Source organism: Cynara cardunculus, assembly GCF_001531365.2.
Source record: "Cynara cardunculus var. scolymus isolate 2C chromosome LG 4, CcrdV1, whole genome shotgun sequence".
NCBI classification, from domain to species: Eukaryota; Viridiplantae; Streptophyta; class Magnoliopsida; order Asterales; family Asteraceae; genus Cynara; species Cynara cardunculus.
Window position 1 is genome coordinate 16,119,736 of NC_037531.1, and position 13,795 is coordinate 16,133,530.

The 13,795-nt window shown below is 36.5% G+C and overlaps 3 protein-coding genes across 3 annotated transcripts; 2 read left to right on the top strand and 1 right to left on the bottom strand.

The window, feature by feature from the left end:
- Positions 1-1,329: 1,329 nt before the first annotated feature.
- LOC112511701 lies at positions 1,330-2,268 on the top strand. Its single transcript, XM_025117413.1, has 2 exons — positions 1,330-2,085; positions 2,185-2,268. The coding sequence occupies exon 1, from the start codon at positions 1,359-1,361 to the stop codon at positions 2,067-2,069; it is 711 nt and encodes a 236-aa protein (XP_024973181.1). The 5' UTR covers positions 1,330-1,358; the 3' UTR covers positions 2,070-2,085; positions 2,185-2,268.
- A 2,119-nt stretch (positions 2,269-4,387) lies between these two features.
- Positions 4,388-8,466, top strand: LOC112511211. The gene is made up of 3 exons (XM_025116732.1): positions 4,388-4,921; positions 6,920-7,180; positions 7,991-8,466. Exons 1-3 carry the CDS (start codon positions 4,517-4,519, stop codon positions 8,177-8,179), a joined length of 855 nt encoding a protein of 284 aa, XP_024972500.1. The 5' UTR covers positions 4,388-4,516; the 3' UTR covers positions 8,180-8,466.
- A 536-nt stretch (positions 8,467-9,002) lies between these two features.
- On the bottom strand, positions 9,003-12,787 carry LOC112511210 (11-beta-hydroxysteroid dehydrogenase-like 5). Its single transcript, XM_025116731.1, has 6 exons — positions 12,529-12,787; positions 10,833-11,025; positions 10,381-10,466; positions 10,155-10,286; positions 9,828-9,992; positions 9,003-9,419 (listed from the first exon to the last, which is right to left on the bottom strand). Exons 1-6 carry the CDS (start codon positions 12,718-12,720, stop codon positions 9,099-9,101), a joined length of 1,089 nt encoding a protein of 362 aa, XP_024972499.1. The 5' UTR covers positions 12,721-12,787; the 3' UTR covers positions 9,003-9,098.
- Positions 12,788-13,795: the final 1,008 nt, after the last annotated feature.

Consider the following 13,795-nt stretch of genomic DNA (forward strand, 5'->3'; position numbering starts at 1 on the left):
CTTGTGTATATAATAATAATAATAATAATAATAATAATAATAATAATAATAAGTATGAATACAACATTAATATAATAATAATAATATATAATGCGTTTATATATATGTGTGAGAGTTATTATGCAATCATTTACATTTGTACAACCAATACAACTCAATCTCAACCGTCCATTTAATTTGATGAATATGTGATTTCATAGAAGTTTTTATTTTTTTTAATATAAATTATTGATCATACTTAATAAACCCTATTTATCTTTCATAAATATTCAAATCATAATAAATGAACTTTCATCTTTCCATAAATATCTCAATTGATTGAGTTGCATTGGTTGTACAAATGTAATGAGTTGCATTTGAAACATCATCTCTCTCTCTCTCTCTCTCTCTATATATATATATATATATATATATGGGTCAATTCAAGGGAGAACACTAGTGGTAATCGTGAGATCTATTCTCAACCACAATCAAATAGATAAATTAGAAAATTTATAATTTTGATAATTTTGAATTAAAATTTTAATGCAAGGACATTTTATGTATTTTCTCACCTCTCTCTGTCCCCCATCCTCCGATGATACCACTGTGATACATAAAAATATTGAATATGTTAAACAAAAGACACAGTGTGATAACAAACACATATAAGATGCATTATGATACCATTGTGTTACATCTCCGATCGACCACACAAACGACCTCAGTGTGATACCTAAACACATAAGATGCATTGTGATATCACTATGGTATCACCGGAGAAAGGTGGCCAGGGGACAGTTGTCGGAAGCTGGAGGACGAGGGACGGAGATAGAAGAGAGAGAGTTTTAAAATACCTAAATTGTCCTTGCAATAAAACTTCAATTTTAATTATAAATTTTCTAATTTATCTACTGATTTGTGGTTGAAATTGGACCTCATGATTACCATAAACTGATTAGCTTTCATTTGATTAGGCTACTATATATATACTTAAAAAATATATGCATAAAATAGTTATAATATAATTTAAACTTATATATATATATATATATTAACATATAAAAATAAAAATAATAAAATATTAATTAATTAATTATGATATTTTATATTTTTTTTAAATGAATACCAATTTCCAAATCATGTGACATTGGAAAAATACCTCTTGCCTAAAAGGTTACCTCTTTAATTTGCACGTGGCTTTGAAAATTTACAAAAAGAACTGATGGGAAAAGAAGGGAAAAAAACCACTGGGATTACAAATTCGTATTATTGTGGGTCCAAACATACGAGTCCACAAAGCGAACTACCCTTCGCTCATTCCCAAAGCACACTTCCTGCTCTCTGCACCTCTCTCTCTCTCTCTCGATCGAACAACAATGGCGAACAGGTCACATAAGAGTTTCTTCATGCCAATGTTTTGTCGATTCTCCATAAATGACACCGTCAAACCTGCCAAATGCTCCGATTCCTCTTCCGCAGATCCATCATCCCCAAAACTCAGCTGCATAGGCCAAATCAAAAAGAGATCCACCAACACCAACAACATCAACATCAATGGCAACGATCGATTCCTTTCTTGCAGGTTCTCGGCTTCCACCACCGGAAAATCCTCCGTTCATAGTTACATCAAGCTCCACAGACTCTTCTCCGGCAAAAACCTAATTTCGCCAGGCATTGACGCTGTTTCTATCAACACTTGTAGCAGTAAATCTGTGACGAAGAGAAGTAGAAGTTGTAATGGTAGAGGAGGAAAACCGATTGGTACGAAGAAATATTACATGACTAGTAGTGGTGATCAGGATGCTATGAGAGTTACGGTGGCTGAAGAACTAGATCCGCCATTGCCGGTGATGACTAGTAGTGGTGAACAGGATACTATGAGAGTTACGGTGGCTGAAGAATTAGATCCGCCATTGCCGGTGGTGAAAACTCGCCGCGGAGATCAAGAAGCGAATGTAAATCTATGTAAGAGACGTGGTATCGAAATGAAAACTCTCCAGATTCAACCAATTCAATTGCGTATAGATCATAATACCAACAATAACAATGGCAAATTTTCACTTCCGACATCAGCATCAACCTTCTGATCAATCATCAGATCAGGTAAGGCAACCAATTCCATTCAAAATCGGATAGGGGATTTCGTTTCTGTGAAACTTTTTTTTTAATTAAATTATTGATTAATTATTTGGTGTCTTCCAGGGATCGCAAAAGACTTTCCCTCTGTTTTCACGTGTTCATGTATTCCATGTTTGGAACATAGCTTGTGTTTGTTATAACTAAAGTTGCTTCTCTCATCTTCCATTTTCTCCTTATTTTATTACTCAATTTCCTTTACTGGTTAGATTCCAAAGGAATTTGCACGTAAAGCAAAATAAACAATAATTCATTGTCTTTTTATATCCATTCAAAAGGAAAAAGGTTCATCAAATTCATAACAACTTTGTTAACTTGGATTAACTTTGGTTCGATGATTGTTTCAATACATAGCTATAGCTACTGTTTTGTGTTTAAAACACTTGATTAAATAGTTGGTTCCATTTGGGTTTATTCAACAATTATTAAACAGCGAGTAGTTCATCCTTAGGGGTAAATTGGTTATTTCTGTTATTCAGATTGTTGATTCAGATAGAAAAGTAAAAAACAACATAAATTTATCCGGACAGACAAATTTATCCATACAGGACTCAATAGAAAATTTGGTAAACAACCCCTAAGTCATCAATAACATTTTCAACGTTCTTCTAGAACCCGCTATACGAGTTGACTAATCCTAGGACGACAATCCGTTTCACGGGTAGCTCAGAGTCACCGCATTTGAATCTCATTAGCCACAGTGAGATTTTTATTCCTCGTTGGTTTCAAACCTGGGATATCCAGACATTTTTGTCATTTGGAGCCCAAACTTAAACCAACCGGACGCCATCCATGTGGTTCATGCTAAAATGCATAAAACCGAAAAGATAAATATCTCCGTATGTAGAAAACCTCTAAAATCAATATTGAATAGAGAGATTGTTATTTTAATTGTTCACACCAATAAGGTTGAATATGTAATAATTTTTTTTAATTTCAATAAAAAAAATGTATAAAGAGATGAATTGTTTATAAAATATTTTAATAATATAATTAATTTTGAAATCGTTAAAATAAAATAGCTGTTAAAGTTAGATGAACCTTTTTTTACAGATTTGGATTTTAGGATAATTATAATATAACGGTTAGAAATGCTTACGTATATGCAATGCATTGTGCGGCAACAACCAGTGTTGGGTACAAACTCTTTGACAAATTTAGATACTTTAGATTTATAACCATCCACTATGATACAATATTTACATACGAAAAATTGGCTACACATTTATTTCTAAAATGTCAGGTCAGTTTCAGAAATTACCATTCATTAAAATGATTTCTAATCAATTTCTTAAGCTAACACATAATATGAAAACAATATTTTAATCAAATAACAACAAAATTACAATTAAATATTTATTTCTATAACTTGATTAATTATATAGTAAAATAAATTAATTTAATAAAATGTTTTTGATTCAATAAATAAATGTTTATATCTAAGCTTTAAAAAAGAATTTAAAGTAATTTTTTTTATTAACCTGGATATCCAACCCGCTATGCGAGCCGATTAATCTTAGGGTGACTACCTGTTTTGCAAATAGCCTGGAGTCACCGCATTTGAACCTCCATGACCACAAAATGATTTTTATTTCTTCTTGGATTTGAACCTCCGTGACCACAATATGATTTTTATTCCTTCTTGGATTTGAACATCCGTGACCACAATAGAATTTTTATTTCTTCTTGGATTTAAACCTGAAACCTCTTTATACTTTTGACATTTGGTCGAATTCGTAGGTTTAATCTTTACCATAAGTGATGACTGATGAGTATGTGTGATATTATTTATGTTATTGGTAAAATATTAGTAATTTGAAAAGGGCATCGTTTTCAACAAATTACTTGATTTAGGGGGTGTTTGGAATTGTTTATTTAAAACAACTTATTTTTTTTTGTAGAAGTGCTTATTAACTTATGTGATATCAAATCGAAGTTAAATAAAACAGAGTTAAAATTGTAAACTGGTAATAAACAATTTTTCATTAGTCAGAAAAAATTAACTTATCAAAAACACCTTATTACCGATTTGATATGAGTATAAACAGTTTTTTTTTTTTTTTATATTTAAATACCAAAAAATAACTTACCAAACTAAAAAACAGCTTTTATAAAAATCTCAAACACCGCTTAGTCGTCACCCTCTTGTCAGTAACACTCTTGATTATTTGGCAAACGGACCCTAGATCCGTAATTTTCTCTAAAGTGGCATAGAAATGAGAACCTGATTTATCCGGTTTATGTGGCCATGGAGTCTGGACGTATGGCAACAGAGATGCACAAATATTTCTTCTTTTTTGGATAATACGCAGATGGACACTCATTCACCCATTCAATTTCCACTTCTCCATTCTTCTTCTTCAACACCCACCGTCCATAACCGTACCAACGATCAACTATGGCCACTACGGCCGCCACCAAGCTCGCTTCCGGCCTCCTCTCCGCCCCCTGCACCCCACATCACCGCCGGAAACTACCAATTGTATCATTGCATCATCAGAATTGCCAATCTGCAAAGCCTATGGCCTTGGCTATTCGGAGAGATGGGATAGTGTGCAAAGCGACGGAGGTTTCGTCGTCGTCGGTGGCGGAGGAGGGGTCATCGGGGGTTTCTGATGATGGAAGGAATTGGGTTCCGGTCGTACCATTGTCGGCGTTGCCGAAAGGTGAGAGGAGAGTGATAATACAGGATGGAGAGACGATTCTGCTGTTGTGGTATAAGGATGAGGTGTTTGCTATCGAGAATAGATCACCTGCTGAAGGTGCTTATAGTGAAGGATTACTCAATGCTAAGCTCACCCAGGTTTGATTTCCCCCAATTTTTCCACCATAATTTCCAGGTGAAATTCGAAATTTATGTTATGAAGTTCAATGTGGTTATCAGTTTTTCTTGAAATTTTAAAGCATTCATATCACTTTGATTGTTAATTATCATGTGTACAATGTGTGTCAAAGGCCTGTTTGTTAGCAGAAAGCCAAGTTTTTGACACAGAAAGTGGCTTATTCAGTAAGCTTATAGGAGGAGCTTTATGCGGAAAGCCAAGTTTTTTGGGCCCTCCCAATTAAGAAGTACACCCATTCCATCTATGAGACAACTCTCCCAAACAAAAACCTTCTAAATCTATACAGACAGATTAATCCAACTAGACAACTTTATCCGTATATGACTTAATGGAAAACCAACCAAACAGCCTCTTATATTACTCTCCAAAAAGCCCATGATCACATAAGGGAGGTTCCAAAATATATGGTGGAGAAAAGGTTAGAGTCTATCCAATGCAAGACTCTGATGCCCATGAGGCTGGACGGGCACATACTGTCCCGTAGTGTCAAGTTCATAGACCAGTAGACCTTGACTCTAATACCATGTGAATAAACGGAGCTCCATTAGGTTAACCCCATGAGGAGAGAAGAGGTGTTCCAATATATACCGAGGAGAAATGGTCAAATCAAAGAGTGTTGAGAGGGGGCTAGATGAGTAGAGATTGCCCTAGAGTGTTGGTAGACCCTTGCTCTAATATCATGTAAAACCCCGCTAGATTTCCCCCAAAAGAGCTATTGAGTACAAAATGGAGGCTCCAACATATATTATAGAGAAATGGTCCAAGTCTAGTCGATGTGGAACTCTAAGTTTATGACAATAACATTACTTGTTCCAAATGTTTCATAGCCCACTTATTGTGTGTATTATACATTTCAATGACTAATTTTGTTAAGTTTTTCTTGATGGGCATTCCCAATTTATGTTTTCCTTTGGGTGGTGATCAAAGTTTACTCCAAGGAATCATTGGTTGTCCGTTGTAGAGATCTCAGAATGTTCTGACTCATTGGTCGGTTCTTCAAACTTGAAGAAGATCGTGTGTGCCTTTCACATGATGATCTTGGGCCGGGGAGGTTTGGCCCTCAAAGAAAGTGATAGCACCTAGCAGGAATCGAACCCGAGGCCTAATGCCACATTGGACACAAGGTCCAAGGCGAGTGACCCAAGCTTTAAGTTATAAAAGAACTTCATAGTTTAGAATTTGCTTATCTCATGCAGAGGAAGCACTTTGCATACACTGTGTGGACTAGTTAGGTGAAAGATATCAGGTACCAATGCTACATAAATAAAATTAAAAACTATCTCCAATGCATCAAATTTTTGTGTGGTAGCAGTGGGTGTCCGAGTCAGTTTATTTGCAAAGCATATCTTGACTAATTCAATGATCCCTAAAGATAACAGCCATGAAAATCCTAAGTGATGCTAGGAGTTTGCGACCTATGAGGAGGCCTAACCTTTATCTGCCAGTTGATCTGGCCCCAAAGGTTAATGCATCAAATTCTTCTCACCTTCCTCGTCGCCTTTATGAACATGAGATTGATGCATTGCCACTAGTTTCCATATTTCTCCAATAGAATTTCAACAGAGATCTCTCTACTCCGCTGGGTAAAGGTAAAATCTATGTACATCCTAAGTATCGAATGCAAGCCCTTTGGTGAAATTTTATTCTTATTTATGGAATACAACGACCTAAAGTAGCTAAAATGATTTTTGGTTCTACCCACGGGCAAGAATACTCCGTGTAACATTTCATGTTTGGTCCCTGCGGTTTGTTGTTTTACGTCTCGAGTCCCTGAAATCAAATAATTACACAAAAGCGTCTTGTGGTATGCCTTATGCATTTTAAACACCTTTGGTCACTGCTCCTAACTCCATTCGATTAACTCAGGGGCATTTTAGTCTTTTCACTTCTTTTCCTAATTTTCCTTGATTTTACCATAATTGTGCAATATTATGACTGATGTTAAGAATGTTGTGCAGGATGGGTGTATCATGTGTCCAGCAACCGATAGCACATTTGATTTACGAAATGGGTCGATCAAGGAATGGTTTCCGAAGAACCCCGTGTTAAGAGTGCTCACACCCGCATTGAGGAATTTGTTCGTTTATCCCGTGAAAGTTGATGCCGAAAATATCTACATAAGCATGGGAGGATCGGTATCATCTGATGCATCTGCAGAAATCGTATTCAGTGGAAGAGCTCAACCGGGTATGACTGCTACTGATGTCAACGTGGATGAGGTAACTTAACAATTTCTTTCACATTCGTGTACCCCATGGGTTGGGAGTGGTTCGTAGTTTATGTCACTAGCTTATATTACGTCCCACGGCAAGAATAGGAAAAAAAAACCGTGTACGGTTGGCCAAGCTTAGCAATAAGGGTTTAGGCCAATATTCCACATGGAGGTAGGGTCGAGGGCCGGATGTAAGCAGGCTTTATCTCTCTGTCCAAAGAGACTGGGGTTGTTTTCAAGAAGACCGCGGCTTGCAAGAAAGGTTTAGTAAAAGACGGAAAACTAGAATACGTTACATCAATCGTCCCTGTGGTTTTAACGAACTCCAATAACGCCACTCCAGTTTAGAAATTACACCAGGACCCGTATCTTTTGAATATGTTTGCATCGATGGTCCCTCCCCTAACGTCCATTAAGAGAATTTAACAAGTTGAGGGGCATTTCGATCATTTTTAATTAAAAAAACCTAGCATACACAGATGACATATACACAAGCTTTAAAGACTTGTACACTAGTTTTTTTTAGTAAAATAGGAAAATGACCAAAATACCCCCCCAACTCAAGCGATGCTCTTAACGGACGCAAAGGGGACACTCCTACAAGCAATCAACTACCTTAACCGCCGCTTCCAAGAATTCCCATCTGAGATCATGCCCTCCCAAAGCACCGAGCATATCTCTAACAACTATGCTATAATTTTTCTAAAAATAAAGTACTTAAAATCCAAATCTCTAAAGAGATTACATCCAACTCCAACAGATACTCGTTATTTCTTTTATCATCACCTTTTCCACTATATTTTATATTGGTGTTCAGGTAAGAATGGTGGTTGATGAGGGTTCAGGAGGATTTGGTTTCACAAAGAATAATGAACTGATTAATGGGAAGGCAGCCATAATTGGGTTCCTGTTGCTGTTAGATTTTGAACTCTTGACTGGTAAAGGAATCCTCAAGGGTACAGGCTTCTTGGATTTTCTTTATTCTGCTACCAATACATTCAAGTAAACAACATTTGTCGTCGGTAATCGGTAAGATATACATTCTTTGCTTAAAGTTGCGTCTTTTCGTTTGTTTTCCGACAGTTTTATGAGATATGAAATGGATCCGGTGGTCGTATACCCGTTATAAGTTTGTTCAAATTACGATGGCTTTTTGTTCCATTTCGCTTTGTGTGCTTAAGACGGCAATTAGATTATAACAAGCCCGGATCTTGAAAATGGTCTCTTTATTCTGTATAGGATCTACTGGGTTTGTCCTGTTTGATTATGAATATAGAGTTCTCTTTCTTTTACAAACCTAACAATTCTTACGAGCTTATAAACCAATTTTCTTGTGTTGTTACATAGATGTGATGATGTAGTGTTTATACAATGTTGTTTAATATGTGAAACATTCATGACTGTTTTTTCCCACGTACAAACAGATCGTGGACGCTTCAAATATGAAACAACAATGTTTACACATTGATTTTCACATGTGCTTATGAAACAACTCATGAAAACTGATTTACAATGTACGAATTATTGATATGCGGACATCACTGGATGGGACTGGAACGATGATGAGTTTGAAGGTAGGCAGTGAAAGAATTCTAGGTTTTAAATTTTAATTTGACAAGGGTAATTTAGTAATTTGTCTATATTGTCCCATCTTCCTCGGTTTTTATTCTATCTATTTTGGTTGGACAACTAAATCAATATTTTTGCCCCATTTAGTCCAAACCCAATCTAGTTGTCACGTCAAACAGGGCCAAGTTTTTATTTTGTCCTGTCCTGCCTACCAAAAACCAACCAATTAGGCAGCCATAACGATTTGAAGTAATGGACCGTATTCTAAAATCCGTAGAAATACCTTATTCAAACCATCCTTAAAAACATCATTAACATACACAAAATGAACATGTAGGTGTAAACAGAAACATCCCCTATTCGTTCAATAGCTGAATTCGAGGGGTAGTGTGTCGAGAAGAGGTGTGTGGGACCGTATGAGTGCCTCCGGTGAGAAGTCGTCTTGGTGGGGATGGAGTTTCTAAAACCGATCTTCCCGTGCCAATATAAGAAGTCGTCCTCATACCTTGGTGTGACAAAAGCAAGCGGAACGTCCACGTCAATACGTCTGGTGCAAACACCCTGTACAAAAGGAACACGTCGTACCAACTCGGGAATTTCACATGCGCATTGCCTTGCACGGCCGCAGACACGATCAACTTCGCAAACTCTTCCACGGGACCACCCGAAGCTTGTACCTAGGGATCATAAGTAACATATAAGCATCTACTACTCATATTAGTTGCTACTTCCCACGTCCAAAATAAATGTCCATAATGAAAAATACACACAGTTTCAAAGATGTATAATTATTATACATTTTAATTAACTAAATGACCATTTTACCCTTAATAACGGAAGGAGTAATGAACTTATCCTTCTCATAATTAAGGGTTTCATGAAAAATAGATACTTAGTTTTGAAAGTGGACAATTTTACTGAATGACAACTTACCTTGATAACACGGAGTAATATCCATCTCAAAATTAAGGGTATAATTGGAAATGAGATGCTTACTTTTGAAAGTGGACACGTATTCTGGACAATTATTTTAGAACGTAGGAAGTAACATGTCGGGGGGACAGGGAGATTCGTGACAAACTTACTTCTCGTTCTTCCTTCCACTGCATATCTGCACCTTCTTCTAGCATGAATTTCCCTCGGGCCATCTCGGCACCGATCCAACCGTGTGTAGCAATCGTGATTCCAACGTCACCATTCAGTTCTAACCTCAACGTCTCATAGAAGTTCACTAGAGCAGCTTTCGCAGCCTGGTCAAGCAACCGTTAGCATAAAAGCCGATAGTTAACATTCACTCAAAGGAAAACGAGCACGAAATAAATGGTCAAAGTGGCTGTTTCTGTAACTCAATCTTCTGATTGTAAACAGAAAATGAAAGAAATTACAACGGGATTGGATCCGAATGTGCTTACGGAATATATGCTCATCCTAGGGAGAGGTAACCAGTTCTCGACTGCAACATTAACTACAATCCGGCCATGACTCTGTCGGAGGTAAGGAAGAGCGACGTACGTAGGATAGACGTTCCCCCAAAAATTGATATCCTGAAATTTAACGGAAAAAGGTACAAAATTCATCAATCATGGGCCTACCGCATTCTTCGGGAACGAGCTAAAGCCCTTCGAATTTGAGTTATACCATCAAAATCGGGAACACCGACGCATCATTTGCTTCCTCGAAGTAGAACGTATGCCCCAAGCTTGCCGTGTTTACTAGATGATCGACTGTAGAGGATGGAACAATCAAAATCGAAATAAAAATTTGCAACAATAACATGCCACATGGAACATTATGCCCCATGATAAGTATCCACATTTCTATTTCGATCTGTCTGAAAGTAAGTGTTTACTTTCCAATTATACCCTTAATTATGAGACGGAGAAATTCATTACTCCCTCCATTATTAAGGGTAAAAACCGTCATTTACTTGATTAAAAAAAAGGATGATAATTACACATTTCTAAATCAGTATTCTTTTCATTGTGGACGTTTATCTTGGGACAGAGGGATTGTTTAGTAATCAATGCTTGTATTTTATTCAAAGTCGAAAAGTAGTTTGTAGCAATGTGAACAATTGAGATTTAGATTACCTCGCCCAAAAAAACCTATCGTCTCGTTGATGAATCTCCTACAATCCTCTTCTTTGACGACATCAGCAGCCATTACCAAGACGTTCGGTGCACCCAGTCGTTTAGCGTTTTCGCTGATCCCGTGCAGTCTGTGCTCTCTACGTGCTACTAATACAAGATTTGCTCTCTTCTTCGCGTATTCATACGCAATTTGCTGACACCATCAAGAAAAATTGTATGTATGAATCTGTAGATGATTATGTAACTATATGTATGCAGGGATAGATCAGATAAACTAATAACACTACAGCTTCTGATCTTCTAGTTACTGGCTGGACAAAGGGTCAATGGCCAAACGACAACTGGGTTATCGGTAGATCCCAACCGAAAATGTATACAGCGGAAATTTGGTCTCAAGTGAGAACACCTTCATTTTAAGAAAATGCAAGAACTCCCATATCACATATGATAATACATGAGAGGGGATTTGATGGTGTGCGGACGGCTGCAACCTAGGTTGAGTTAAAGGTCGTCCGCGTCTCTGATCAGTATCACATGTATGTGATGGATATAGTATCATATGTGATTGAATATTGTAAAAAGGTGTTCTCGCGTTCTTGTTTGAACCCTTCATATATATATATATGTGTGTGTGTGTGTATAGGGTTGGTTCCGGTGAGAATGAAAGTTACGGGGAGAAGGGTAAAAAGGAATCTCCAGTTCTCCACCTTTGGATGCACATTAGGATGAGATGCACCAGATCAATTTCCGTGTCAAGCACGTTTCATTGGTGGGTTTGAGATTAAAAATGATCAAGGGTTCATATCTCTTTCTTACTAACTTTTCTTCTCATATGATCCTTCGTGTATATATATATATAAGTGGTTTAATTTACAAACTCAATTATTAATACAAACCAATCTCAACCGTATATCTAGTCTAATGAATATCTTATTCAATAAATATTTTGATTGTTTCATAATATAAAATGTTGATCATAATAAATAAACCTTTCCATAAACATCAAAATCATAATAAAAACACTCTCAAACATTTCTATAAATATATCAATCAATCTGGTTATATGATTTATACTAATGGTTAGACTTATAAAAATCTCTCCTCTCTCTACAAAGGAGGTTGAATTGAAAACCTAAGTTCCTTCTTGAGCGCCATGTGTCCCTCACATTACCGGGTTTATTCATATTCATCATGAATGGGAATGTGTCCCTTACCTTAAGTGCCTTATTCATATTCATCATGAATGAATGGTCAACCAATTTATCATGGATCATAAAATGATATATCATTCATTATGAATAATTCACGTTCATTATTCATGATAAATATAGACAACAAAAACACGTGTCACACTTTTCTCTATCATCAATCCAATAAAATCATGATCATTTACTTGTTTATTCATATCCAACTCGTTATACAAGTCAACTAATTTCAGGACGATCACCTGCAATTTTATTTATAAGTAGTCCGGAGTCATCGTATTTAAACATCTATGGCTACAAAGAAATTTTTATTCCTTCTTATATTTGAACCTTGAACCCAACACTTACAGACATTTTTTGATCCCCAAACTCAAACCAATCAGTTAGAAGCTATTATAATTATAATTACCCCTAAATTCACTTTTCAAAATTCAAATTCAATCTTTCTTCCATTGCAATTACATTAAGCTCAATCCGAACAGCTAACATACCTCGCCGATTCCAGAAGAAGCGCCGGTGACGACGACGACTTTGTGATCCATATCTTCAGTATATATAGAATAATAAAGCCACTCACAGGTATTGATGAAAGTAAGCGCTGGCCATGATAAGGCCAGCGTCACCAGACTTGCAGGCGGTACAACCCAATTCAGCACAGAATTGATCATATCCATCATCACCATCCTGCACAGATCGATGGATAGATACAGATATATATATATATAGAGAGAGAGAGAGAGAGAGAGGCAGAGAGGTGATCGATGGTTAATTGGATAGATGACGATGAGAATTATGAAGGGAGGAAAGCGGCGAGTGAAGACGAATTTCAGGAGAGTTGCTGCTACTGGTGGTGGTGGGGCGGCGAGATGTTATGCAAATGGGGGAGGTAGTCATGTGACCAACACGTGTCTCTTTTTGAGGGTGTTGTGATGGATGGGTATATTGCATGCCACTGTTCCCAAGAAGGTGAATGATTGAGGTTTCATCCTTATGTTATTGGTAAATTACAGTTTCACCCTTGTCTTCATATTATGTTTATCCAAAAATTACATTGTTAAAGATTTTGAGAAGAAAAATAATATTAACAGATCATTTACGTTACCAGATGAACATAATTTTATCTGATAACAAGTATGGTCGAAAACTCACAAAACACAACTGCGAAAGAGACCATGTAATTACGGTCCACAACTCTAATTCGAAAAACCAAAGTGTCTTTGGCCTAACGGTATGTGAGTACTTGACCTACTAGAAGGCTAATGGTTCAAACCTCACCAAAGGTGAGGTAGGGGTGTGAGTTTATTTGTTCTATTTGTCGTATATAAATATTATATACTTAAATTCAAAAAAATATTCTTATCGAGTGTCAAGTTTCATTAAAATTATACAGTTTTCTATCGTCATCACAACTTTTATCTGCACCGACCCCACCTTCGACCACCAATATCACTAGGCTATAAATGTCGTCATCAGAGCTGCAACCCTCATCCTCTCAAAATAAAGATGAAGATTCCAATTATTTTGAGAGATTACATTCCAATTCTTACCAACCAAATTCATGGTCATCAAATTTCATTCCAATTTCTTCAAAGTCAAATTCCACCAAATTCCATTTTGACGTAATGGTTTTGAATGATTTAAATTTCGTGAAAGGATTTGGAGTAAAATTGAATTACATTCCTTATAAGAGCATATTATAAGACTTAAGATCATGTGAGATCAAAGGTTTTTCGTGAGACCCGTAAGACCAATTCTCAA

What these genes read in the sequence shown, in the direction of transcription:
- LOC112511701 (XM_025117413.1), top strand. Translation starts at nt 1,359, where the DNA reads ATGGCGAACAGGTCACATAAGAGTTTCTTCATGCCAATGTTTTGTCGA.
- LOC112511211 (XM_025116732.1), top strand. Translation starts at nt 4,517, where the DNA reads ATGGCCACTACGGCCGCCACCAAGCTCGCTTCCGGCCTCCTCTCCGCC. An exon ending in TCAATGCTAAGCTCACCCAG is followed by an intron (nt 4,922 to 6,919) that starts GTTTGATTTCCC and finishes AATGTTGTGCAG; the next exon opens with GATGGGTGTATCATGTGTCC. An exon ending in CTGATGTCAACGTGGATGAG is followed by an intron (nt 7,181 to 7,990) that starts GTAACTTAACAA and finishes ATTGGTGTTCAG; the next exon opens with GTAAGAATGGTGGTTGATGA.
- LOC112511210 (XM_025116731.1), bottom strand. Translation starts at nt 12,720, where the DNA reads ATGGTGATGATGGATATGATCAATTCTGTGCTGAATTGGGTTGTACCG. An exon ending in CGGTGTTCCCGATTTTGATG is followed by an intron (nt 10,287 to 10,380) that starts GTATAACTCAAA and finishes GTTAAATTTCAG; the next exon opens with GATATCAATTTTTGGGGGAA. An exon ending in AGTGGAAGGAAGAACGAGAA is followed by an intron (nt 9,420 to 9,827) that starts GTAAGTTTGTCA and finishes TATGATCCCTAG; the next exon opens with GTACAAGCTTCGGGTGGTCC.